This window comes from Corvus moneduloides, chromosome 2 (assembly GCF_009650955.1).
Source record: "Corvus moneduloides isolate bCorMon1 chromosome 2, bCorMon1.pri, whole genome shotgun sequence".
Lineage (NCBI taxonomy): Eukaryota > Metazoa > Chordata > Aves > Passeriformes > Corvidae > Corvus > Corvus moneduloides.
In genome coordinates, this window is record NC_045477.1 from 86,989,469 (window position 1) to 87,017,109 (window position 27,641).

Consider the following 27,641-nt stretch of genomic DNA (forward strand, 5'->3'; position numbering starts at 1 on the left):
GTGAAGTCTACATTTAGATGATTTTCTGTTTTACTTGTGTGCCAGTAAATTTTTTTACGCTATAGAATGGATTTTAAATATGTGAGCCAGTAAAACAAGCTAGAATTCTGATGTTCTAACAGCTGGGTTATATTCCTTCATTCCTTCCCTTCCAGACTTAAATACACTAGAGCTTCCCTACATAACCCCTCAATTACCTGAAATAATAATAATAATAGAAATAGTTATTTCAATAACTATAAATTTGTTATCATCTCATCATTCTAGTTAAAACGGAAATTAACACCTAAAAGTGTGCACACTGCTGCACACTGGTATATTGGTATATTGGGTGTATGCTGACATAATTAGACCAAAGATTTTCAGAGGGTTAAACACTTGGGTAGTCAGAGTTTATCCATTCAGATTCATGTGTTTTGCTCAAATTCTCCATAATAAATCTGCTTGGAGGCTAACATCAACACAAGTAGTAAATTATTTTGAAAATATGAACAATTTTAAATAAATTTTCATAGCATAGCAAAAGCAAAAATTTTGCCTGTAGATCCTTCTCTAGACACTTAATTATCTATTCTTTTTTTTTTTTTTTTTTTAAGCTGTTTTGGTTTTTTTGGGTTTGCTTTGGTTTTTTTATTCCTGTAATTTTTCTTTAGTTTGAAGCATTTCCTTCTTTATCCTAGTGGGACATAGTTGAACTTGTATATAGAACATATCAGTCCTCATATGTCCCAGAAAGTAGCAAGCGAAACAAACAAAACATAGATCATCTTAGATAAAACACAGTAGGTGTTTATTGAAAATTTTGAAGAGAAAGAAGCAAAATATGTATTTTCATGGCTGAACAAACCACTGAAGTTGTAACAGCAAAACACTTATCATTTCATTAATCCAATCTTTACGCCTACCTGACAAAATACATATCAATCTGTTTTAACTATTAACATGGAAGATTATTATTTTAAAAGAAATATTAAATGTCCTTAAACCATATTAACCACACCATATTAAAAATATTTTCTCATTCATAAATTAAAAGTGATAGCCACAAAGGTGTTCATTTGTTTGTATGTTGTCAAGATGTTTCTATGTTTAAGCTGATGTACATTATAATTTCTTTCAGAATCAAAAAAAAAAAAATCGTGGTCATCTAAGCAAGAAACTGATATATACCCATTTAAAATATAATTTAGACAAATAGTATTTTATTTCATGAAAAAGTACATGTTTAGTATATGTATTCCTCTAAACACAAAGTCATATTTACCTCCATCTGAAAGGAATTTTGGTAACAAAAAACATGCTTGGCATATAAAATGAAGATAAAGCCACACTGATTTCCTTATGCTTTAAAAAGTTAGCTAAAATGGCTGTATTGCAGATTTGTCAGTAAACTGCTAGTTTTACCAGCTTTCAACTGTATTTCATTCATTTGCTGTTTTTTTGATTCAGTTAGCTAAATGAAGGCAGAGAGACAGGAAAAGTGTCAGTTTTTGTGATAGGTTTGTCTACACGAGGACATTTGTTAGCCCAGCAAGGCTGATCAGGAATGAGGGAAAGACATGAAATAGTCTTGCTAGAAAAACTATGTAACCACACCTCCACATAGCATGAAGTTTAAAAGTTGTTGTGACTTGGAGCTTAGAGAATGAAGCATGACAAACTCATTCTAAATGAATCAGAAGAAGCTTTGTACCCATTTTCCCTTTTCAGAAGTTACGAATAAGAAGTATTTCTTTAAAAACCCGTCTTGCTAGATGAATGCTTTCAAAGGTTCTTAGAGTAGGGCCTAAGTTTTCAAGAAGAGAAATTACACATATGTGAAATTCTAGTTCCTAAGAAGAGCTAAATACCATTTCAGTAATTAATCAATTAAATAAATAAATAAATAAAATTACCATGTGTTCCTCTCTATTTTGTTTTAAACAGTGGTTTGTCAATATACATAATCTTTTCAATATATTATAAAATTAAAAATGAATTTTCTAGCTATAGTTCCTTTCACTTTGCTAAAATTCAGACATAAATACAAAGTAAAGGCATTCAAATTTTTAATCCTTTATACAACTACAAATTTTCTTTAAACAGTAATCATTACAGAAATATACTGGAGAAACCCAACAAGTGTTAAGGGAAACGGCAAACTCCTTATTCCTATTCTATCAGAAGGATGAAGTTTTTTGGCTAATTTTGAAAACAGAAAAAAAATTTATTTGGTGACTTGAATCCTCACAAACCCAAATCTTTCCCTTTTTAGCTTATATCAAACTTGATTTCTTTCTTTAAGATAACTTCTGAGTCCAAATCCGTATCCAACCTTTATGAATTCAGGTCAGAGAGTGCAATACAATCTCTGGATGTTTTAAGCATATCTTTGATGACATAAAGCTCGAGGTGCAAAAGTGACATCAGGTTAGAGAGAGCAGGATTGCAATGTCTCAAGAAAATGTTCGTTAAAGGAAGATTTTCTTCTGTCCAAATGGCAATGTAGAATGTCACCAACCAAAGGAACCTGTGATGAGAGCAATTCTCCTTTCAGTTGTTTACACTGTAGCCCCACCTGAAAAATGAATATTGAACATTCAGTATTTCCACTGCGGGTGATCTTTTCCAGCTTTTCTGAGGCTGATCTGGGGCACCTGGGCTGGTTTCCACACACAGAGCCACAAGAGTCAGGCACCTCTGTGGTGGCAGAGACAATTATTTGTCAAATTCCCATCTACTTCAGCACTAAATCAGTGGAAAACTGGGCCTTACCACGTGGTTTGAAACAAAGTTTCTTATTCTTGTAAGCAGTGTAGGCTGCTATTGATCCAACAACCAGTATTACAAAAGAAGAAATTACAGGAGATGTAACTCCAGCTATTAATCCTGAATCTGTGGAAAAAGAAAGAGAAGGGTTTTTTTCAGAGGCACTTAGATGGTTTGTCTTAAGCATATTGTCTACTAAAGTGTGCTTTTCCCAAATTATGAAAATAGTTTTGTGAAACAATAAAATTAAGCAGATGAATAGAAATTGTGTTACATTACAGCTGATGTGAAAATAGTGTCTTAAAGCCTAATTTAGTATATGTGCTACTTTTAGAGGGCCAACATGATTTTAATATTTCATGAAGATCAGAAATCAATTGTAGAAGAATGTAAATTATTTACTATACCTGTGTTCCCTCCATGATTGAAAGGATGCTCCTCTTCTCCTGGAATAGAGGGTGAAGTTTAATCGAAATATTTGTCATCATGTTTTGAGAACTAAGTCTTTATTCAGCAAAGTGTGACATACAAAGGGCAAAAGGGGTGGCCCAACAGGACTGAAAGAGAGGAGCTGCCCTTCCACTCCTCACTGATAGCTGTGCTGGCCAGAGGAATAACTGTTCCTCCTCTTGACACTTCATTTTTGGTCATGAATGTTATCATCTAATAGAAGGATCATATGTAACACTCTACATCAAGCTGATTTCACAGGGAGGCCAGTATACTCTATCTCTTCTCTACTTCGAGACAATCAGATCTTTCATCAGTAGTTTACATCAAGATCTTAGTCTTGGTCCATCTACTTCAGCAAGCCCCTTGCTTTGGGACTTTCCTTGCTGAATTCAAAGGGATAAAACCTGCAGGCTTCTGGCATATGCCAGAGTGCTACAACATGTTTTGGAACATGTTTCAAGATTTAGCTTCAGGCTCCAAACCATATTTTTTCATGAAGGATAACTAACCTAAATAAAAATAGCAGAGTCTTTTCCTATTCCTTCAGAGACAAGCAGATTACCACTAAAGCAAAACCAACCAGCTCCAGTTTACAGGTGTTAGGAAGCTGTTGCAAGGGAAATTGGCAAAGGCTACCTGTTATAACCGGTGGTAAAGGCTTCCCATCGAGGAGATCTGAGTCATCAAAACCCCCTGCAAGATAAAGATTCCAGCTGCAAAATTTTCTACAATGGTAACCCCTTCAGCTCCCTTGTCCACTCCTTTTGTAGTGTTCTAGGGAGAGGTGAGGAACCTTTGAAATCCCAGCTTCGACATGGTGGATGGGTCATATGTCTTGCACTGAATGGTCACCTGCCAAAATTCACCTGAAAGCTGAAGTACTGGCACTGCTGGTGTCTACAAATTCTGTGTCTGTTTTGGGTAGTTGTGAGATACGTGGTCTTGGGCCCTCAGTAACACAAATCCTTATATAACATGGACATCTTGAGTCCCAGTGATTCCTGAAGCAGATAGTCAGTGGGTTCTTTCCAGGGAGGACTCCAGAAGGACCTGTCCATGGCTCACCACTACAGCCACACCCAAAGTAAGTAGAGGTACAGGGTGAAAGCCAGAATAGATATGCCACATTTACTTTATTTGAGTGTCTGGAACCAAACTCAAAAGCAATACAGGCTGCCCATCCCCATCTGCTGTATGCCCCAGGGACATCTCAGATGCACATCTCAAATGGATTTGAACACAGGTTTATCCCTGCCCTGTGGCTAGATGTCAAATTTGAACCTTCACATAGTTCAGTGTATACACACCCAAAATGAAAATGCAAACAAGATTAAATGTTAGTCTTGTGCCACTTAGGACACAGTGTCCCACATTTTGAGCAGGCAGAAAAACTTTACGGTACCAACACTAAAACTCAGAAACAAGCTTTCCAAACACTGGGTCATAAACAGTGACTGCCAAAGAAGATGTAGGGAAAGGATGATAAAAACTATTACTACAGAAATAAGAGATTAAAGTATTCAAAATGTCTGCTCATAGCGCTGCATTTTCTTAAGAACAAATAGTCTTACCAGAATTACCATAACTTCCCGGGCGTGGTGGTAGAGGTGGGTATAAAGGTTTTCTTGAGATGTCACCTATTGATAATTAATATTGTTAGATGGTTGAACAGGCAAAACTGGGAACTGTAAATAAAGAGTAGGACAATTTGACATTTTATACCTATTTCTAACTTGTCTTCCCATGAATTAGTAAAAGGACCTTCTCAGTAATTTAAAAGACTTAAGCACTATATCAACAAATATCTAGCAACAAAAACTGACTTGGAAGTGAACAGGGAATATTTTCAAAAGAGGAGAATAATTCACAAAAACATTGAAGGAAAATATTTCATGTATTTCTGGCAAGTGCTAACATTGTTTAAAGCTGACAGCTGGGAGGCACCATGTGTCACTGTGGGTGTCAGTGGTGCAGTTACTCAGAGCCAAGAGAGAAGCTGGTGTTCTAGGCTGCGCAGGAGGCAACAGGTTATCTCATTGCCATCAGCAGGTATTAATAAGGCCTGCAGATAGGTTTCATCTAGCAGATGCTGAGTTTATCTAATGCATAATGAATTTTCTGCTCTTGATCTGTGCAAAATGAACTCAGACTTCAGCTTTGTTGTTGTTTAGAACTTTGTGTTAGCAGTTAGCCTTAATTTTTTCCAAAGGATTAGAACGAGATGCATTGGATAGAGCAGGAGATCTGATGAATAAAAGCACTTTCCAAACTGCATATACAGTGTTGGAGTATCAAGGGCTGCCAAATTTAATATCTAGGGCTGCTGCTCTGCATGTATAGAGTAGGTCCTCTCTTGCCATCCTTTTTTCAACCAATTCAATCACATATTTAACTGTTCTCATAGCCAGGCAGTGAATTTAGTTCTGCACAAATCAAAATTAGGTCACAGAAATAAATAGCAATTTCCCTCCCCGTCCTTGTATCTTTCACCTTCCAAACATGCTAGATGCCCTTTTGCTGTGTTTTATTCTTGCCTAGCTGCTAAATACAATGCTAAATATGCTTCTGTTTCTGACCATCATTTAGGTTCTGATCCAGAAAATTATTTAGGTATATGCTTAACTTCAAGTGAGTGTAGCCTACAGTCAATGGATTTTAGGTAGAGTCGTAAAGCTTTGCTGAATCAGACTTTGCCCAGTTAATTATATTCAGTAGAGGAAGGGCTTGATCTCTTCCAGCTCTCTGTGTCATGAACTAAGACTCACTGTGGCACAAAAGCAGAAAACCCCCAATCCCATTTTTCATTTCTATTGTGATGCTGCACTTAGTCTTCTCTAAGCATAAGAAGACATATTGTATGGCATAGCTGGTGAAAAAATAATGTCTTCAGAAGTACTGGTAACAAGAGACATAACTTTAACCTCATTATACCATGTCTGAAGGTCATTTAAGAACCTGAACTGAAAATAGAACAAATAAATAAAAACCAAGGGAAGCACAATTTGCCATCCTTGGAATGAAAAGATTTGGTTAATGAAGATACTTAAGCTATTAATTAATTATTTACTCAATATATTTAACCTATCCTCTCATAACAGTACTCATTAAAAACTTGCAGGAATGGAACAATTAGTACAGGGAGGAACAAATGACAATATAAACATGGGAATTATTAACAAAATTATATTCAGCTTTGTAAAGTGTGGACTTACATGTCATTCAAACGAAGGCCTGAAGTACCACAGGGGAACATGGAAATGGGAAAAAAAAACCCCAGTATAAAAGGTTTCATTCTCTAAGACTGAAACATAAGTAAACCAGACCTCTGCAGCTGATTCAGAGGTTCTGTGCTGAAGTAACTGATCTGTGCTGAGAAGTAATTGATCTTTTGTGTGGCTGTGATTAAAGTGGAATTCTAGGCTTTGATTCAATACTAGTTGCATTTTGGGTAACTTCAGTATTCAAGAACCTTTCTAGAGTACTTCACATCCTTGGTACATCTCTAAACATGCTAAATAAACTTTGGTGTACAAATTCCCAACCTCAAGGATTTCACATGTCTGCACAGCTCAGTACATTACTATGAATATTTCCTAGGTCAGATCTGGGTGTTATGGGAATATCTGGAAGTTAACAGCATGTTACAACAGCTTGGCTGCTTCAAACTTAGGCTGTATCATCAGTGCTCATCTCTGAAACATTCCTTCCTGAATTTCTAATTTGCCATCAGCAGAGCCACAAGAAGCTCAAACCTCTCCATCCAGTCTTACCTCTGATTCCTAATTCTTAGGCAGGCTCATTTTTGGCAGCTGAAGAAACTACAGCCATCACCATCATCAAGCCTCTGTCAGAGGACTCCACCCTGAGCCACCACAGTGAATGGGCCATGCCTGGAGGGGTCTGCTATGGCACAGGAAGCCCCAGTTAACTTCAGTGCATGCAAGGAGCTGGAAGCTCTCAAAGGTAGCTGGTGACACTGCGTGGCAGCCTCAGGCAGAAGGGCTGCATGTACATGAGTTGTAATGACTCACATGACCATAGCACCTCCTGCAGTACTGAAATCTCTTTTTTCCAAATTAGGCAGAGCTCAGAAAAAGACTATGAAAGAAAAAATCCCCTTATAGTCAAGGAAATAAGAGAGTACTCACCCCCACCAAGAGCATCTCCTAAATGTAGATCATTGTCTAAAAATGAATAGGAGGAAGATGTAGAAAAGTGAATTACACACAATTCTTGAGGGAAATGAAATGTTATTTTCATTAGAATGTGTTCAACTGAATGTTTGACAAGCACCTTTTTCAGATCAGTCCCACAAATTCAAATAACTTACCACACTTTTCTCGAAAACTCTGATAGAATCTAATATTTCCCCACACACTAATTGACAAACAGTACAGTATTTTCTACTCAAAATATGAAGGTTTTTTTCCTGATTTAAATGATGTCAAAATAAATCTTACAGTTGAATCAAGATCAATACCTCTTTAATATACGTGCAAGTAAAAAAAATAAAATTATCTTTGCTAAAATATGTGACTGTATCCATTTCTTAAATACACTTAATTATTAACATTTATGTCTGTGGTTAAAATTGGTGTATGTATGTTTGGCTTAAGTGTAATTTATTGAACTGCAAAAACTGAATACCCATTTCAAGAACAAATACCAAGGAGCAATAAACCTACTTGGGGAGAGATTGAATCACCTAATCTACGTGAGGGTCATGGTGACCCCTTGCTTCAGGCAATCATATGCACCTGTCTGAGGTTGGGAGACAGTCTGTTTTTCTTTGCCTGAGCTATAAAGGTTTTTAGATAGAATTAAATGTCTGTACGTGCATGTTACCCAGTAAATCAACAAGCTGTGACCATTGCCCTGCGCTGTACATGTGTTGTGCTGAACCTGGGATGGAACCTTTCCATCCAATAAAATTTTTTCCATGAGCTGCAGGTGCATAAAGAGGAGCTCTGTTTCTAACATGCAGGTGTGGATATGAATATTTGGGTGGTATTTAAGGTGTATATGGAATGATGGTGAGTTCTGACAGAAATATATTAGATGGATGTCGTAACTCCAAGAATCCCTTTCTTGATGCTTATAAATGTGGAGTGATGCAGTGAATCAGAAGAAAAGGGACAGTAAAACCTCTCTAAATTTTGGTAACAGTGCTTATTACCACAGACAATTAGATAGACTCTCAATTAAACACTTTTTTTTCATTACATGTGTGTCAGAATTTGCAAAACACAAGAAAATCACCATGCAGAAGTCTGTTTTCTTCTGTTCTTTATATCCAGGAGGAGTGGGAAGCTGCTTTTGCACAGTATCTAGTCTCATTTGCGTAACAACTCAGAAATGTTTTGATGTCACCAGGAAATCTGGCAGGAAAATAATCAAATTCATAATACATGATTTGGTTTGCTCTTGTCAGGTGTTGAACCTCCCTGTGACTGCCCAGCAGAGAGTTGCATTTCAAAAATACCTCTACCTGTCAAATGCTAACACTGTAAGAAGCAATAAATTGAAAACTGGATTCAATTTATTATTGGGATGAAGAATTCAGGTGAACTGCAAGTTCCACTCTGGAGGGTTCATGCAGAGATTTGTTGCAGAAATGCTAAGGTTGATATGAATTTAATAAAAATGGAAATGCATGTGTCTGTAGGGACCAGAAAAAACAGCGAAGTGTTACAAGAACAGACAATAAAGGTCACTGTTCCCAGCAGTAAAACTGAGGAATGTGTTGTTTCTGTCAAAACCAGCAGGCCTGTGCTCTGATGACAGCACAGATGACTTGTCAGCAGAGGAAAAGCAGAAAGGTATTCTAACACCAAAGGCTGCAGTATATTACTACTTTTCCTGATTGTCCACCTAGAAAATAAATCTGTGCACATAGCTTGTGTACTCTGAACAAGCAAGAAAAAAAAAAAGATAGTGGGCAGCAACCTGACCAAGGGTTCAGAGACACTGGAGTGAGAAATATTATGGTCTCTAATAAAGGACCTCTCTATAATACCTGATTACTCCTAAAGGATATAAAAGATCTGTGGATTCTACTTGTCATTTCTGATCAAGAAGAAGCACAGAGACAGGGTAAGAGCTCAGTAGCTGGCAAGCTTTGTCTCATGTTGCACACAATGCTCACCAGACACATCTTGGTGCTAATGAGCATGTGGGTGTGAGGATATGGCTGAATTAAATAGAATGCAGGAACAATGTGAGTGGGTAAACATCAACTTACTTTGAGATTTGTAAATAAACATAACCTTCCATTAAATTTTGTGATGAATTTTGTTACACTAGGGAGGGGCCTACAGGAGACCTTCAACTGGGCAGAGGTGCATGGGATGCCCAGGGGACACTGCCTGTAACTGGCCTCAGCTGAACAAAAATCTCAGCTGGCCTCACTTCTGAATGAGACATAGGGGACACCCTGAAGTTAAGATGAAGCATTATGCAGATGCTAGAACATACTTTTGTACCATCTTTCTGCACTTTCCGACTCCAATAATTGATTTGTAACACCGTGGGCTTGGGTTTTCTTAAGAAGTTTTAGTTTCTTTTTCTAAACTCTCTGCAGTCCTCTGTAGTGCTGAAAGAGACTCTGAAAGAGTCTGGAAAACATGGAGTTCTTCCTGCCCAAAAATTAGTGAAGTGGATTTGGTTAGGGCAAATATTTATTTGACGTTTGTATCTCTAACAGATTTAGGAGTCCCTAAAAATAAAAATTCCTTTCACCTGACTTAGGCAGCTTCAATGTCGATATTGGCATCCCTAAGCTACCTTTAAGCATGACCAAGGATAAAGTATCTTAGGGCACAATTCAAATAACTTACTTGAAATGTTTGCATTAGGATAGGAACAAATACACACTGAGTGCAATATTTTAAATTAGACAAACACTTCTAATCTAGGCCAGACACAAACTTTGTTTGCCAAATGAAGTTGGAAGGAAGAATGCAGCCCTTAAAGTATATAATAACTACCACTTTCACAAAATATTGCCCCTGTTTGTTCAAAGAGGGAGCCAGAGAATTGCATGGAAAATGTAACTACTTTCATGCACCATAAGTCTTATTGCCAAGTTTGTCCAGAAAAAGACCTAACGTTGTTGTGTGGGCTAATGTTATCCAGCATTTTCCAATTAAAGCATCTTGTTTGATAGACAGAAATTTATTGCAGCGTAGTTTAGATGAAAAAAACTCTATGTTGTCATAAATTGTTCCATCACAAATCCAATTTTGTTCTTGTTTGGAATTTGGGTTTTTTCAACATTAACAAGTGTTCATTGGAATTTGTTGTTTGGCATTCTCAGGACTACAGCTCTTCACTCTTCAGAACCTTTTTTCCTTTCTGACACACGTGATTGTAGCAATCAGTACTAGGTAGTATGAATCAAATAAATGGTGAGAAGAAAGGATACCCCCAACTTGCTTTTGGATCTTTTCCATGTCTGTTATCAGGCCTCATGAATAAATATACAGAAAAGTAAGGATAATAGGGAAAAAAAGTAGAGGAACAGTTAGCCATTTTTAGCAAGTTACCCATTGTTATACTCCCCAGGGAGTTCAGAACAATCTAGAAAAGTATGAAGAAGATCTTCAGGAGATAAAATACCATGACTGGCCAGCCATGCTTTAACACTTTACTGGAAGAGCTGAAGACAGGTAATGGGTAACTGTCAAAAGAGCACTTATTTTACATAAAGCAGACAGCTATTATCCACACATTATCTCAGCTAAAGCACAAGGGAAAATATGATGAAGAACCTCATGTGAAAGCTTCTCACATATACAAAATCAGTTTTATGACCCATTACTTATTACTCACTGAGCACTGGTCTTGTTGGTCTTCTGATCACTGTAGGCTTCCTGGTAATTATGTCATCTGTTGGACACAATGACATGTCAATAAACAATAACAGCTTCAACCTAACAAAAGCAGGTATCTGCAAATGTAGAGAGCTGCTTTCAATAAATCTTTATGTATCACAGCAGAAGCCAAAAATGAAGGGATGTGTTTTCAAAGCTATTTTTTGTTTGGTTTTTTTTAAAGAAAATGTTCATTTCATGATAGAAACTTTGAAATCTAGCATTTTCCAGTTCTGTGTATCTTTAACTTAAGTAGTAAACACTTCATATTCTATTCCTCAAGGAAAAAGACTTAAGAGTTATTATTGGGTGCAAACACCATAGTAAAATAAAGATAGAAAATTTACATACCAGGGTGGTCAAGGGCATCAGCTAAATCAAAATCACCTTGACCTAGAAAGAGTGTGACAGAAGAAAAGACAGTCAGTCAGCAGGCAGTTTCCATGACCTCCTGACCTGAGGGCTCTGTATGGAGCCAGAACACCAGGAAGAGGCAAAAGAAAGACCCATCCAAACAGCAGCAGGCAGAGAACAAGCTGTCAGCTGTCATCCCTGCGCAGTGCAGTCCTGAATGGCTGTGAGACATGGGCCCATTTAATTCAAAGAAGTTGTTTGTTCAGATAGGCCAAGGAGAAGCTGCTCTCTTGTGTTATCATATTCACCTGCTGTGCAAACACCACCAGCCCTTCCTTACTGGGCCCTGAGCTGCTGCCCGTGGGCTGTCACCCCAGCCATGGAACACTTTGATCTTCATGCAGACACACTACCCACAGGCTGACCTCCTGCCTTGACTTATATGGTCAAATTCTATTTTTCTGAAGCATTTCTTCTGTGCCATCAGTACAAGCAACTTAATCCTGACTGTCCTTTGATTTTGTCTTTGGGTAAAATCCTCATTTTTGATCAGCATCCAGAGTACTGGAGGAGGCTGTCTGACCTGAACCCCATTGCCTCAGGATACCACCATCATCAGTGCCTGAGACCATTTCTTGTTGGAGTGAGTCATCAGGAATAATTCTGTAACCATAATCAGAACTAGGGTCATCAGAAATAATTTTGTAATACTGAAGAGCTGTTGGACAAACCAGCTGCTTTGTTACAGGTCATGACATGCAGGAACTAACAATATGGAAAGCAACTACTGAGGTCCTAATGCTGTAAAGAGAATGTGACAAAATCATCTTGTGAAGGAAGACTGTGGAAAAGTTTCAGGCGTAATATTTCTTTGAAGTTAAGGAAAAATAAAAATAGAAGGTGGAATCTAACCAGAATATGAAATTCAAGAAAGATGATGCAGATGCTTTCAACTGCATGAGAACTAAAGCAAAACAACAGACTGAAACAGTTACTAACACCTTCTGTCCCTTCTGGACAATACCAACATTTCCCTCTCCTATTGTAGGTCTGTTCTGTTATAGAAAAGGTGGGAAAAGGCAAAAGGTATTGTTTTGAGACTTCAAGGGAGAAACAGAAGAAAGCTACAGAAATTTTAAGAAGAGAAAAAAGAAGACTGAAAATCTCCTGCAGAAATTATTTGTATTGATTTTTTAAAAAATTATTTCTAACGATAAACCAAGCAATGAAAAGAAAAGGGCACCAACACAGAATGACTGCTTGGGATTAAGACAGGAATCCACAGTGAAATCTCTGACCATGTAAATGTAACCCTTGACAGATGGGCAGTTTGTATGAGGACATCTGTACAGTGGTAAATTATATTGCAATAAACCAAAATACTGCTTGGACTTCCATACCAACTTCCTCTGATAATAACATCAAATGACCACAAGGAGTAAGATTCTGTTGAGCAGAATTTTAAATGCTCATTATCATTCCTGAGACGGTACCTAGACATTTTTAAGAATCTAATTTTGGAGGATAACAGTTGGTTAAATAGCTGAACAGCTCAGACTTCATCCACATAATGGTGGGTCTAAAAACAAAACCATATTAGATTCTCAGAGGATACGTAGCTCAATAGGAACTGCAGTCACTTCAGAGAACTCTGAAGATAAATGACAAGGGAAATAAATTAGTGAAGCTCCCCACAGAACAAAAGGACTGAAACAAATTAATTTTCCACATAATCCCTTTTTCTTGAGATCAGCTTCCATAGTAGAGTTGGAAATATACTGAAGAAAATGAGAATGAAAGAAATTTTAGTGGGGCAGAAACAGCTTTGTTCCATTGGGGGTTTTTAATTGGTTGGGGGTTTTGTGTTTGTTGCTGTTGGCCTTGTTGTTTTTTGGTTTGTTTTGGTTTGGTTTTTTTTGTTTTGTTTTAATGTGGATAAAGTTACAAAGAAATTTAGCTCTGCAGGTGGTATTATCTCCCAGTTATCTCTTCTATTGCTGCTTTTCAGCTAGTATGCTATTTCTTGGCATTACTTCTAACCTTTTTTCTGGGAGTATCCCTGTTTTGACATAGAAATAAAATGACTGTAGTAATGTTTTTATGTTGGGTGGTTCTCAATGACTCATAACAGAGAATTTGAGAAAATGCCCATAAGCTCCTGCTGAACACCACAAAACAGTCCTTGCAAAGTCATGTCCTCAGGCACATGTGCATTTGGTGTTCACAAATTTTGAACATTAGTTTTCTGAAATATCTAGTCACAAATGTAGACAGTAGCATCTTTTGTCTATGGTTTAATTTGTTATCTAAATGTTGAATGGATCCCCCACCCTTTAACCATGTATCTGTTTGATCACAAGGGTCTGAGGTCCCACAGTGTTTGAGTAGAATTTACGAGGAGCAAGGCTGTATTCCGCAGGTGAGTGTTATCAGTTGGTCATGACAACAGCAGTCAGAAGTTTTCTGACAAAAGGCCACCACGACATCACTGTGCAATTTTTAATCTCCATAAGTAGGCTCAGTCCTGGACTAGATCCATCTGAACACAGCTTGTGGCCCTTAAAGTGATGCAGATTTAAATAAAGCAGTAATGAATATTGCTAAGTGAGGATCAGGTTGTGTGACAAATGAAATTAACTTCTTAGGCTTTTAATATGCATAATCTAATATCAAAAAGGAAGTTAAAATCCATGAGAAAATGTGTTTGTATGTGTTTTACATGTTTCTGGACACACATCTAAAATGCATATATGTGCATGTGTGTTAGATAAATAATTTTGTCATTAAGATGATTAAATTCATTGGTTTTGGGTGCATTGCTAGTAGTGATAGGGATGAGATTACCTGTGTGACAAATAAATTAGAAGTAACTAACTTCTAATTGTGAACAAGATAGAAAGGAAGAATAAGTTGATTTTACAGTATTTAAAGGCATGAATGAGTATGATTTCTTCATTGTAATTAAATAGGAATTGTTTCATGAATACAATGAGCTTAAAACACTATGAAGCTGGCAGAGACCAAGAAAAAAGTCAGTGACTCAAAAATGAGAACAAAAATTTTCTAAAAGGGAATAATATGTTACCAAAATCACTAGTGAGACTCATTTTATGGGTTTTTTTTAGCTGAAATTGTGAGTTATTCTTTGCACAGACCATTTCTGATTTTAATACAATCAAGAAACTTATTTCCTTCATGATGAGAAAATGGGATGTATTTTCCCATGCACGTGATTTGGAACATACCCGTGTACTGGTCCAACTTTATTCTGGAAGCAATTATGTTTGTTTAAAGGAAATTACTCACTTCTGGGAGAACATAAAGGTTTACACCCCAGAGTGGACACTGTGGACAAAATCTCAATGAGCAGGTACTATTTCTTTCATGTAATAGCCTCATGATCCATATTTGCTGATGAGGTTACTGTAGCTTGTTTTTCCTTCAAGGACCTTTAGTTTCCATAAGCAATGTTTGCCATTACAACCCCTTGACGCTGGGGTGGAAAATGAGTATGCTTTAAAATCTGTAATTAAGATCCAAGGTCCAGTATATAGACCACAATATGTGGACCTGATTATTGACTTCATGCTTTTTGCTAGGCCACTTCTGGTTTTAGTTTAAATGCAAGGGACATGAAAAGGACTGTCTCGCTTATTCATACAAGAACATATTTAAGTAATCAGCAGCAACTAAGATGCACTAATAAAGTAGGAGTGGCAGTACTGCTTTAGCTCTGTGCAACATAGCTTCACTAAACACAAAAGAAAATCTTCTACGATATTTGCCTTGCTGTTCAAAGGTAACTGATGTTCTTTATGATATGATATGCCCTGCAAACCTAAAATAAAACATATAATTTTCTGTATTTTGCTTCAGAGTGAGTTCAGAAGCTGGTGTGTGCTGTAAAATCGCAGGCAGAGCGAAAGAAATGGGATCTTCCATGAAGGAACACCATACATGTTCCTGTGCATCTCAGAATTTCAGCTTTGTGTCATGAGGCAGCAGAGCTTAGCCCGTGGTGTGGGCTCTTAATCCAAAGCTTCTCTTTGTCACTACAGGTTCATGAAACTGCCAGCCCTTTTCAGCCACTTGGTCTGAGAGTCTCAGGCTTAATGATGGTCACATTACATGAGAACTGTACTCAAACAAGAGACCTATATGAGTATTCCTACTGAAATCCTTAGTGTGGCACAGGCAACAGCTGTGTTGGGCTCTCTGAGTGACCACTCTCTGCCTAAGTACCAGCTGGCTAATCCCCACTTTCTCTGGTGGGTAGCTTGGACACAACAGAGGGAACCAAATATTTAGGTGGTCAGGGAGATGCCAGGCTTTGCTGTTTCTCTTGCTCACAGAGTGTCTTGTAATGTTCCTCGTCCCACTTTCATACCAAGTACACCAGTAAAATGCATGCAAAACACCTCTTGACCTTCAATATGGATAGCCCCTGGTTCCTTCACCACTGCTGTAATAAGACCAGGGATGTAAGGAAGGACTTTAACTTGCCTGCTAATCTTAATGCTTACTCTGGCCTTTCCTATCATTTAATCTGTAGCATTGTTGCCCTTTGAAAATACATTGCTGTGATTTAACTTTTGCATAAATTCTTCAGGAATTAAAAATCTACTGGTAACAGGCAAAGCTTATTCAGTGGAAGTGGGACTGTTATATTTTCATAACCCATCCAAGCCTTTCTTTCAGATAGGCTAGTGTGTTTGCGATATTGTACTACAGGTCATATTTAAGTATTTTTAGTATTTTCCCATAACGTTCATAGATGTCAGCCTGTGGAAAGGAAGGAAGACTCTAATCAAAACAAACTGAATCTCTCTCCTCCAACTATGAGGCAAAATGCCACAGAAAGATCTATTTTTATTGATTTCTAATCTTGAAAGAATTCTGACTTTTATTTGTTATTTTTTATCCTCAATGGGATGGAAAGGAATTGGCAATTGCTGGTGCAAATAAGCTAAAAATACATACTCAGTCAGGTTGGGCACTGCTACCAGGCTTGCAGTGTGGCAGCAATGCTTAAAAAGTGAACCTGAGAAGCTGAGTAACTACAATAGTTGTTTTCTCTTCCCAAGCTCTGATGTTGCAACAGCTCTGCCGTTGTTAGTGCTTCAACCAGTTCAGGTATGTCGATTTTTCAAACTGCAATCACACCCTTAGCTGATAGCACTGACATGCCTGTGGATAATTGCAGTTCAGGTCTTGGGAGCGAAACAGTTTTGGCAGCCAGCAGAAGAGAATTTGTTACCTGCTGAATCCATAAATGCTTCAGCACGTCCACAGAGACCTCACACAGAACAACAGTGAGGACTGCAGCTACATGGAGCAGTGTTAGAAAAACAGGACTGTGTTTTTCATCTCTCCTGCTCTTTTAACTCCAGTGAAAACTACATTATTCATAGAACTAAGCCACATAGGGTCTCAAATCCAAACAAGTCTACAATTTTTTCCCCATAAAGTGCACAGCTAATTAACTGAGACTATAATTGATTTTAAGTCAAAACTTTGTAAGCCTTAGCTGAACAGAGATGTGTTGTTTACTGAATAGCAATAAATGCTGCTCCCTTTACCTATGTAGCATTCAATATCTGATGAAGTAAATGTAAACCATCTCAGACATCATCAGTCTTTGCACTGTCTTTGTCACCGGCTAAACATGTGATCTATCAGTCAGCATTAAAGACCATGGTTATATAGATTATATCTATACTGGGAACCTGAGGAGCATTCTGAGCAGTCAGGTCTGAGTGAGAGTCTCAGTTGCTTTCCAGGTCCATAGACAGGAGAGCCCCCAGGTTGCATAGCTTCCCCATTGCAGGTGTGCACACAGGTTTGTGACCCAAATGTGACCAGTGTTTCAAACAGATGCATGATCTCTGTTAACAGGGAGCAACGTGACTTGTGTCTGAGCACACCTTAAATGGGCAGTGTAGACACAGCCAAACCTGAATTACCAGAGATCAGCCAAGCTGCAGGAACTGATGAGGGATGTTACCATGAAATTCAGTGGAAGAAGTTTCTGTAAAGTTTATTTCATTCAGATTGGGCTAAAAGCCTCTCAAGACAATTCGTTGTTGAAGCTCAAATATATAGGAGCCTTCATGTAACCTATCTAAGTCTGGAAATTACAAAAGCTAAAGAGTGTAGCTAAAAATGGAATACTGCAGTGAGCACATATGTTTCTGACCTGTATCAGATTTCACTTTCCTTGTGCAACACAGTTCTTGGTTCCGCTATGCTTCTGTTGAGATGTGTCTGTCAAGGTAGTCTAGCCAACTAACTCAAGATAGTTGGACACAAAGGAAATGCTGGATGAGGAGGAATGATGTCATCTGGTCTGGCTGTGGTGGCCCAGTAGTTTATAGATACTATGACAGAGGATTACAATTTAGAAAATAATTAAGCTGCCTATAAAAGGGTGAGTCATGCCCTATCATTCCTGTCACAAGAATTTAGACCAGCTTTTCACCAGCATGGTCAAGCCTTTCTTGTATCATGTCTTGATTGGGACTGCGAAGATGTTCTTGTGAATATCCCCTGAAACACGGGGAATACTTTGATGATAAAATTCAGCGTCTGTTGCAACAGAGTTAAAATAATTAATTTTGCTTGTCAAAGTGGATTAAATAGTTTCCAGAGTCATGAGACTGTGCCCAAAGCCCACAGGAACTTTCTGCAATGACTTCTTCCCCAAAGCAGAGCCTGAACTGGCTGTAAATTAGCACATGTATAAATGAAGAATGATTAGGCTGACTATCCTTGTAATTAAAATAGTAGAGTATATGCAAATTGGCTTGCTCAGCCTCAGATTGTCTGAACTGAGCTATTCAACATAAGACAGTTACAGAACAAGAAAGTTTGCATGCCAGAGGTCAGACTGCATGAATCATCACTGCTCACAACAGAATGTGCAGGCCAGCACAGTCCTACTGCTCTGCTCTTTCTATGCCATGCTAATTGCTGAAGAGCTCTAAATAATTCCTCATTTGTTAAAATCAAACCATTGAACTAAGTTAAGACAAGGTTTTTTTCACTGACCATCACTGCAAGATCTCCTAGGGACTTCGTTTAAATACAGGGTGGTGGGAGGATCAGCAGCAGCTGCTATTTTGGAGCTATCGGTTAATGACTGATTTCTTCCTGCAGCCAACAGTGCACTAAAAGTTTCTGCAGTATTGCTAATACACAAAAAAGAAAAGGTTACAAGTACACCACATGGCTGATGCACACAAAGATAATTCTATTTGGTTTGACATCAAGAAAAGTTTGAAAGAATATTTTGCTGAAAGAAATTATGTTTGAATATAGTAAAATGACTCAGTACAAAAATGCTACATTTTCCCTATTGCTATTTATTCATCAAAAAATATATACAAAATGTATTCAATTCTTAATTAGTCCTAAATACATTGACTAAGGTTAATAAACTATTAGTTTATAATTATTAAAGCATATGCACCAATATAAAAGCATGATCTTTAAACTGAATCAGAATTCGTATTTACAATAAAACTCATAGGTTTCAAAATATCAATAACCAAGAAAAGCTTTAAAACATGAAGTCAGTATTTGATTAAGGATGTCTTTAGAAACTGTAAGCTCCCCTGGAAACTCTCATTTTACAGCTTCCATTTAAAAAAGTTTATACTCAAGCCTAAGCTTGTGAATCATTTTAGGGAAGCAACACTAGCGAGAAAGTAAGAAATTATAATAAACAAACTTCAACTAGCATAGCTCTTATTAGCAATCATCCAAGAGATATGTATCTCTTTAGAAACTCGTGAAGTACATATAGACACTTTTGAATGCTACTCATGAAACAGTAGCAACAAAAAAAAAAATGCTAGCAAGCATTTCCAAATAAACAAGCATCCCTTTTAGGGGCTGGGGGTTTAGGTTGTTTGGGGGATTTTTGTCTTTTTTTTTTTTTTTTCATTTTTAATAATCTAGCCCTTTAAATAAGCCTAGGTAAAGCTCACTTACCTCTTACATGGACTAGAAGGAAGCCAAGGCACAAAAGAAAAATATTTCTGAATTTCTTCATGCTCTTCTATGCAGTGCCTTGATTGCTCTGGTTGGTTTTTTCCAAGCAATGATGGTAGATGTTGCAACTGCAGTGCCAAGGTTTGAGGGAAACACTTGTAATCAGCAGCTCTGTCCAAAGAGGTTTCTCACCACCACACACAAGCTCTGCAAGAGAGAGAGAAACCTTTTTGTGTACCAGACAGGTAACAAAAGCAAGCAACCCTGCTAGAGCCAAGCTGTGAGCAGCATACAAGGTGCCACCTGTGCTCAAAGAAACTTATTTATTGCCCAGGCAGGAAGCATGGAGCTGGGGAAGCAGCGGCAGCACCCAATGAGGAGGGTGCCAGAACACTCTGGATCCACCTCCTTTCCAGAGGGAAAAGCAAACCTGTTTGACATCCTCACCTTCAAAGCAGGGTGTGGTGCTGTGGGAGCTCAAGTAGCTTGTAAGGGGAGACTGTCCTTCTCTGAAAGTTGCTTGAAAGAATCACTCAGACATACTCTGTCCTCAAAGCATCACTTCCCTGCTTGTTTCTTGGCTCAGCAATAAAAGCTGATAAAGGCAATCCTTTCAGTTTTAACGTTCATCCAATTCATTAATTTGGTGGCTCGAGTAAGGGGTTAAGAATCTGCTTTGCAGCAACTTGGATTGGGCTACAGAGGGATGACAAAAAAATCTAGTTCTATAAACTTAAAATGTGATGTTGGACTACTGAACTGAAGCATGCTCAGCTCCCCAGTGGATGCTTATCTTCACAGGTAAACATTGCCTATCATTACTGTTTCTATTGATCTAGTTTGGTTTTTTTAAATATAAATATTCATGCATATCCTGCCTGGAGATATGTCAGATGGAGTTGAGTGTGATGATACAAAGCTTTGGAAAATGAACAAGTCATGTATCTATCTGTACATGGACATACTTTTAAATTACTGATGTTATTTTAATCCAGTTTTGTCATAGCATCTCTCTAGCAAACACATGTGCCAACATGCTTGTCCTTTGAACGGGTATTGCAGCCATCACCCTGGTGCCCTGCACCAGCAGGGTGACTGGTGTGCATCCTCCCTTGTGCTGGGGGGTAAGCTGCAGGGGATTTTGTCAGGGCTGTTCTGTCTAGGGCAGCAAATAGCTCAGGACTCTGCTCCCATGGGTGGCCAATCTGAACACTCGTGCTGTTGCTGGGTGATTCAGTCTGATGTGGGGCACAGGCTGCCCCCAGCTGCATTTCTGTTGAGTTACCCGGAACATAGAACCGAACTCATGCTTTTATGCTAACTACAAAAAACAGACGCAGCAACATAAGATGGACTGATAGAACTTGGTGATACTGGATCCTCAAGAAGCTTGATGTTCTAGTAGGTCAACTCCCTCCCTCTCCCCTGCCCAAATTTGAAACAGCAGAATGGTTTATAAAGGTCTGGCTTATAGCTACTAATAGAAGCTCTAAAGTTCAATTTGGGTATCATCATTCTCCACGTCAGGGCCAATTGCTCAGTCTCAGAAGAATTAAGGACATTTAGACTGAAAAGGTGACTTTTCCAGCCAGTTAAAACAAGAACTATACCATGAAAGGAGCAATCCCATAAATCCACTGTTTATTTTTTTTTTCCAGAATACCAAAAGCACGCCCACATGCTGATCTTCATGTAAGTGATGAATTTGCCTGAAGGGAATGGGAATGTTGGCAAGATTAGGTACCAGTCCCAGGAAAGTCCAAACAGCTCGCATATGTTCAGTAGCTTTAGTTTAAAACAGTTGTTCCTGCAAGTGAAGTCTTCCCAAAATGCACGGTCTCACTGCTGATACAACTTCATTGTGGTATTGAACATTCTCAGAGGGAGTTTGAAGATGATGCACTTCTTGTTCAATTCTTCTGAAGCCAACTATTGCCCCATCTAGCTAAATAAAAACAATATGAAGGTGGGTGGCACTGGAAGGAGTGGATCTAGCGTAGGAGTCAGGATGTCTTGAATGCTTATCCCACTCCTGTTCTTGGGGGCATTGCAGGAACTTCTTGATCTCAGTGCTGTCAAAAATATGCAACAGCTTGCCCAAGATAGCAAGTAAAAAATATTGTATATTAAAAAGAAATATATGGGCTAACACCTTACCATAAATTGCAGTTTTAGCACTTGAAAAATCATTGACCCATTGTTTTCTGTGTAAAGGAAAACAAAGATCTGCCCACTATTCACCTGACAAGGTGGATGAATAGCCTATATTTTTTTACTTGTCTTTCAAGGAAAACCCCAATATTTTGGAAATGCAAATGGAGGTAGAAAAGGAGCCAGTATGTATGTCTGTTCTCTACACTACATACTTTTAGCCCACCAGGCCTGTTTTAGATGAGACAAGCTAAAAGGGAAAAAGAGTTCACTCATCACAGTGGCAGTCCCATCTTCCTGTGGGCAGAGGTTAGACACTGCCCTCTTTGGCATGGGTAACCTGCTGTATGTGTCTACTGGAGATGAAAGAACTGAATTACACACTAGAACTACTTGGGAATGCCACTTATATCCTACACTACTCATCTTTTGTCATAAAAACAGCAGTATTTTAATTAAAATATTGAACCATCCAGTAATACAAACCATTAATTTAAATGTAAGCCAAACACACAAGTGAATTAGTGATACAATTTCTTGACAACAGAAGAATACAATTACTATGTACTAGCTACAGATTCAATGATTTTTCACAAGCAGATGGAGGAACCTGTATTTTATTCTTGTGGTTCTTAAAGTACTCCTAATGCAGGGATTTGGGAAAACTGTGGGTTTGCTCCATTTAAGTTCTTTTCCCATTCCTAGTAATCTCTTCATTTTATATCTGTGTAACAGAAAAGAGCAAAAATTAAGTAATATTTTCAACTTGTGAAAAGGTTAGGGCTTACTTCATAATCTTCTCAAGTGAAAAACACATACAGAACAGTGTGTTTGAGGTGGTCTCCAAAAGGAGTAAGTGAAAAAAACCCAAAACAACAGAGAAAAGCAGTATTGGAAGTGTAATTCAGTCCAAGATGCATTGAAAACTAAGTTGACTAAAATGTTTTTCTTAGCATTCAAAATTTTGCAGAGATACTGAAATATGCACAAATAAGAGCTACAGCAAAAAGCTGCCAAATGTTATGCTTAAGAATTCCTTGTTTCCATTTGCACAGCCCAATGAATTCATTTGGATAAATCAGGGTAAGTATTTGAAATGAACATTGCCTTTGAAAACCGTCAAAACATTTTTCAAGCAGTCTTTTCCACCAACAGGATGAACTAAGCTGGCGCTGCAGCTACCTTGTAAAAGCTAAAGTGACATATTATTCTACAACAAGATCCTGCTTTGATTATTTTTCCTCCTATAATTGATGGCAACTCCTCCTCATCCTCAAAGGAGGTAGACTGAAATAAGAAACAGAAGTGAAGAGGATGTGTTACAGGAACAGGACAGCACTCTTTGTTGCCATCGATGTTAACTCAGTTTAATGGTAAAGGTACCTCACTGGGGTGAACTTGCAGTTTGGACCTAAAAAGGACAGTATTTTTTCATTCCACTGCACAGTGTCATTGAAACATGTACAGAAACCACATTAATTCCAAATCTGAAAGTCAATGGCAGCTCAAAAGGCCACGATGGGCAGCAGCTGATCTGTGGGAGATGACTGCAGAACTACTTCAGTAGAGTGATGAATAAGTGTTAACTGATAATGTTTCCTGTCCCAATGAATGGGAGAAACAATGAATTAGGATATTTAGTTCTGTAAGGAAATGCCAGTTGTGCAAGAAAGAAACAAGATCAACGTTTCCATGGCAAGTAGCAACACAGCAAATATCACCCGAATAACTAAAAGTGAACTGCTACATTTTATCCACTGGTAAGTAACACAAACCCATAAATTGGCACCTTCTCACAACAAGAGAAGAGACTGAAATTTCAACCCTTCTGTTTAACCTTTCATATCCAGGCAGCAGCAGCCAGTCTTTCTTCCATCTTCCACAACTCCAGACTGTGGAGTCGTAACTGCACAGATCAGTAAATAGGAAAAATCAGTAAATTTGTTACTATTTAGGCACCTGGCTACCCCTGCCTTGCCCTCTCATTCAGTTATGGTCCTCTCACATCAGAAGGTGAGACAGCACATGGCCCTGCAAAGCATCTACTGCTAAAGGATCTGATGATAACTGGATGAAGAACATTGAACACCATTAAGTTTGCCCATACGAAGACTTCTAAGGGCATATTTTCAGTAAATTCTGGGTTACCAAATCTTCAAAAGCCATGCCTGTCCTTCACACAGACAGATGCCCTCTCTGCATTTCACACCAGTGAGCATCTCCTGAAAGCAGCTCAAAGCTTTGTCGATTCTGGTCAACTTCTATCTAAAATGATTAAAATGTCTGTATGAAATAAACCTGAGCTGCTGATGGAGCAGCAAGACAAACTATTTAAAGGATCCTTCCCTAGATGTGTGAGCACCAAGTTTTTTATTTTCAGAACTACTACAAAGAAGAACACATAAAACTTTTTTTGTTTTATTAATTTATTTTTAGAAAAAATTGCAATGTTGATAGGAGGTTTTAATAATTTTTAGGCTCACAAAAGCTGAAAAAGGATTCAAGAGTCTTGGTTAGCGAAAAGCAAGTTTGAGCTCCTCCTGCCACTCTATCCCTAACAAACACTGACTGACTTCTGTTTTCTCTATGCTTGGCATTCATGTATCTGGTTATATAGACATCAGTTTTGCACTCTCAAACACACTTAATGATTTTAGCACTTGTATACTAAAAGCAGATGTGGGGCAAAAAGAGACAAATTAATTCCATAATAAAATACTAAAATTTGTGTAAGGCTTTGTTGCAAGCTAAGAAACATGTACAAGAAATTCTTAAATGAATTATCCCTGGCATACATTCATATTTGAATGTACAGATATATTTACAGGTTTAATATCCAAATTCATTAATGAGTTCTAAGATGTTCCATGAAATGTCATCTTCCTGTAAAACTCTGTCAGGTGGCTGAAGCCCATTAATAAGACACATATGGTAAAATTGCATGAAAATTTAAAACAATTAGAATGAAAGCCAACAAAACTGGTCAGACAATTCCTTCCAGACAGAACTAATTATTATTCCAGATTTAGTCCTTTAGCTGTTATGAACTGTAGTTTTCCACATTTCCACAGATCCTTGAAACCTTCCTGTCGCTTTCAAGAACCACAGCACGGGTCACAAGTGCTCTCAGAGGAACAGGTTGCAACCACAGGTCATCATCCTAGGGGAATCCTTCACAAGTCCAAAAGCACTTCTCACATGTTTGCTATTTCTAGTGTTCAGTGGATGTCTGTGGAGTGAGGTTGGCTTGTTCTGGTCAGTCTTGCTGTTGGTACTTTGGAACCGTAGTACTGTTTCTGTCCCTTACACATGTATGATAAGCCTTCTGAATTCAGCACTATTTTCTCTTAAGCTTTTGGCTATGGAAGTCTGAAGATGTTAATCCCCATTCCCAAGTACTTCATCCACAACTGTTTAGACAATGCCAAACATCAATGTTGCCAGAAATACAAAGTCCAATTATGGTTCTGATCTGCAAAACAGGCTTTTCCACAACTGACCAGCTCAGTACTTGCTAAGCAGGAAGAGCCAGAAAGGTTGACAGCTCTGTGTGCATTAACTTTGGGTTTTCTCAATCTGTACCAGACAGATGCAACGAAAAAAATCTAAAAACAAAACAGAATTTTTGTCTCCTGAATGCTCACGCACAAGTATCTCTTCCCTGGCAGCTGGCCAGGCAGCTACACAGATTGGATCAGCAGCACCCACACCCAGATCCACCATCCATACACAGCGAGCCATTTGCTCTCAGGTGCCCACAAAATACACCAAGTTGGTTGGTTGGTCCACTCACTGAGTACAGCTTATTTGAAAAAAATGCTTTTACTGCCTGAGAGCAGTAACATAACAAAAAACCATAATTGTATATTGTTTTTGGAAAGGTAAGGAAAAGTTAAACATACTGCATGCACTTGAGACACACCCGTTTGTCAGAGGAGTCAAGGAAAGAATGTGAAGGCACAACATACTTCTACACTCTTGTCATTAAGGCCGTGTATTGGTGTGCAACAATGCTTCACAGGGCTAACCATACAGAAGTACTCAGCTCTAAGTCACAGTCCCAGAGGTGTTTCAAACAAGAACTGTTTTCTCATGAAACTTCAGACTCTGCTGTTTATGTTATGCTTTTTCTGTTTCCTTTTTTTTATTTTTCAGGCAGAATGCAGGTTGTTTATCCAGTTCCAAAGATATGTTCTTCATCGCTCTTTAATTTAGTTCTCCAGAAGTGTGCGCTGAACTGGAAAGTGAAAAACAATTCAAGATTAGTGCACTAAGCTAGCATACAATCTAAGTTCTGCATTACTGTGTAATAGTTTATGCAGTCAACAAACTTTCAGTAGATGTTTGACATTGTGTGATAAATTCAGGTAAGCAGAGGCTTGATTCTGTGGAGCCAATAGGCTGCATAGCGAGGGATATTACATCCCAGATTTCTCACTCAAATAACCACATCCTACTATATCAGGGAAGCTATCTACAGTTGCAGTGTAACCCAGCACTGAGCTCAGGCTTGCAGTTCTTGCAGATGCAAACAGGCTGCGTAACTCATACAAAAAATAAGTTACTGAAAGGAAGTTCCTAGGTTAACTACATTTTCAGGAAGTCAAAGACAGGTCTACACAAAATTTTAAAAACACACACCTATTATGCCATGCCATTTGACCTGCAAGACTGCTTCTAACTGGAAGCCATGCAGGTACATCTCTAACCAGAAGCAAAACTAACATCTGCTGACTCCCAGAATTTATATCAGGAGCAGCACCATGCTGACCATGGCTGTCCAGTCTCTTAGCTCAACACATGGTCATGCTTGGCTGCAAAATATAATAGAGGTATGAAATTTGGGACATAATATGACATCAGTATGTAGGTAGAACCATGTATGATAACATCCCAAGTGTGACTTTATGGGTTAAAATAAAGTATGCATCACCTGATGCATTTCACATTTGAGTTCTGAGAATTTTAGCATAACCCAACTACAGCTCATATTTTAACTGCCTTTGGTAGAGGTCTTTGAATGGTACTACTTGCTTCACTAATGCATAGCTGAATTGAGGATACCTGAGTCTCTTCAGTCCTTACAGCCAGTCACAAGAAAATGTTTTGTACTTGAGAGTTTTATATATTTAACAGCTTAAAGTGTTTATAAAGAAGATATTGAACCAGACGGAAGCTTATAGAAAACTGATGCAATACCTGAGAGAAATAAGGTATAATTATTTTTTTAATTATATAAAAGAACCCCAGAAATAGTTCTGCAGGTTTTAGATTAAACTCACAGAAGAACATACTACAAATATACACTTCTTTGAGATTTTAATAATAAGTATTTCAAAACCATCCAATGAACTTCAGCACTGGTTATAGGTTATAGTGCTTCTTCCCTTGTTGATCAGTTACACGGGCTAGAAGGCCAAGTTTTCACCTACACCATTTCCTCCAGTTCTATCCACAGATTCCTGGAGCTAATTGCCTGTTCCATCAGCCAAGTCCCCTACACAGCCATACACGGAAGGGTGAGGTTGTCAGTGTTTGTTGCTTTAAAAGAGATCCTTCCACAGCTCTCACCTTTGTAGAAAGATTAATTACGTGATGGTTCTTTCATACAAGAATCATTCTCTGTTCACAACAGAGAATGCTTTAATTACAATATGCTAGTGAGTTCAGTCCTCCTTGCCTCAAGTGTAGTTTCATCTCTGTCCAAATATCATAAATTTTTTAATATGCATTCTTGCAGTGTTCTGTATCAGTTTATAATTAGAAAACTTTCCAGATTCCAATCAGAAATAATACACTAACAAATGTCCAACTGCAGTTATCTATCACACTGAAGGAGCAGGCTTGTGCTTTCACAATTGCCTCTGATAACATTTTTGCAGAGAAAATTCAATTATTCACTTTCTCTAAGCTCCTACATTTCAACGACTTCTCAAGGCAATAAACCAATCTGTTCAATAAAAAACTAGAGAAGAGTGGCCATATTGTCAGAACTTAATGCTTGATTCAGTTCTAAGTTTGTTATCATGGTAAAATCATAGAATTACAGAATTGTTCATGTAGGAAAAGACC

General features: G+C 38.1%; 2 protein-coding genes and 1 long non-coding RNA gene across 8 annotated transcripts in view; 1 reads left to right on the top strand and 2 right to left on the bottom strand.

Moving 5' to 3' along the window:
• Positions 1-768: 768 nt before the first annotated feature.
• Positions 769-19,791, bottom strand: XG (Xg glycoprotein (Xg blood group)). 3 transcript variants are annotated; one of them, XM_032100184.1, is made up of 10 exons: positions 19,712-19,791; positions 19,419-19,625; positions 11,424-11,465; positions 11,032-11,088; positions 7,350-7,385; positions 4,773-4,838; positions 3,838-3,894; positions 3,156-3,194; positions 2,755-2,874; positions 769-2,557 (listed from the first exon to the last, which is right to left on the bottom strand). In XM_032100184.1, the coding sequence occupies exons 2-10, from the start codon at positions 19,477-19,479 to the stop codon at positions 2,541-2,543; spliced, it is 495 nt and encodes a 164-aa protein (XP_031956075.1). In that variant the 5' UTR covers positions 19,480-19,625; positions 19,712-19,791; the 3' UTR covers positions 769-2,540. The 3 variants fall into 3 exon arrangements, with proteins under 3 accessions (XP_031956075.1, XP_031956076.1, XP_031956074.1); XM_032100185.1 differs by having other exon boundaries at positions 19,722-19,781; XM_032100183.1 differs by lacking the exon at positions 19,712-19,791 and having other exon boundaries at positions 19,419-19,705.
• A 97-nt stretch (positions 19,792-19,888) lies between these two features.
• LOC116439990 lies at positions 19,889-22,956 on the top strand. The gene is made up of 3 exons (XR_004238359.1): positions 19,889-20,219; positions 21,077-21,110; positions 22,725-22,956. It is a non-coding gene; the product is annotated as an uncharacterized LOC116439990 (long non-coding RNA).
• Positions 22,957-24,147: 1,191 nt separating this feature from the next.
• Positions 24,148-27,641, bottom strand: part of CD99 (CD99 molecule (Xg blood group)) — a 30,671-nt gene continuing 27,177 nt past the window's right edge. For all 4 annotated transcript variants that reach the window (XM_032100186.1, XM_032100187.1, XM_032100188.1 and 1 more), the window contains exon 11: positions 24,148-25,806. In XM_032100186.1, coding sequence (XP_031956077.1) covers positions 25,781-25,806 — 26 coding nt within the window. In that variant the 3' untranslated portion in view covers positions 24,148-25,780. The remainder of the gene's footprint in view (positions 25,807-27,641) is intronic.

What these genes read in the sequence shown, in the direction of transcription:
- XG (XM_032100184.1), bottom strand. Translation starts at nt 19,479, where the DNA reads ATGAAGAAATTCAGAAATATTTTTCTTTTGTGCCTTGGCTTCCTTCTA. An exon ending in TGATGCCCTTGACCACCCTG is followed by an intron (nt 11,089 to 11,423) that starts GTATGTAAATTT and finishes TGTGTCCAACAG; the next exon opens with ATGACATAATTACCAGGAAG. An exon ending in AGGAGATGCTCTTGGTGGGG is followed by an intron (nt 4,839 to 7,349) that starts GTGAGTACTCTC and finishes AATTATCAATAG; the next exon opens with GTGACATCTCAAGAAAACCT.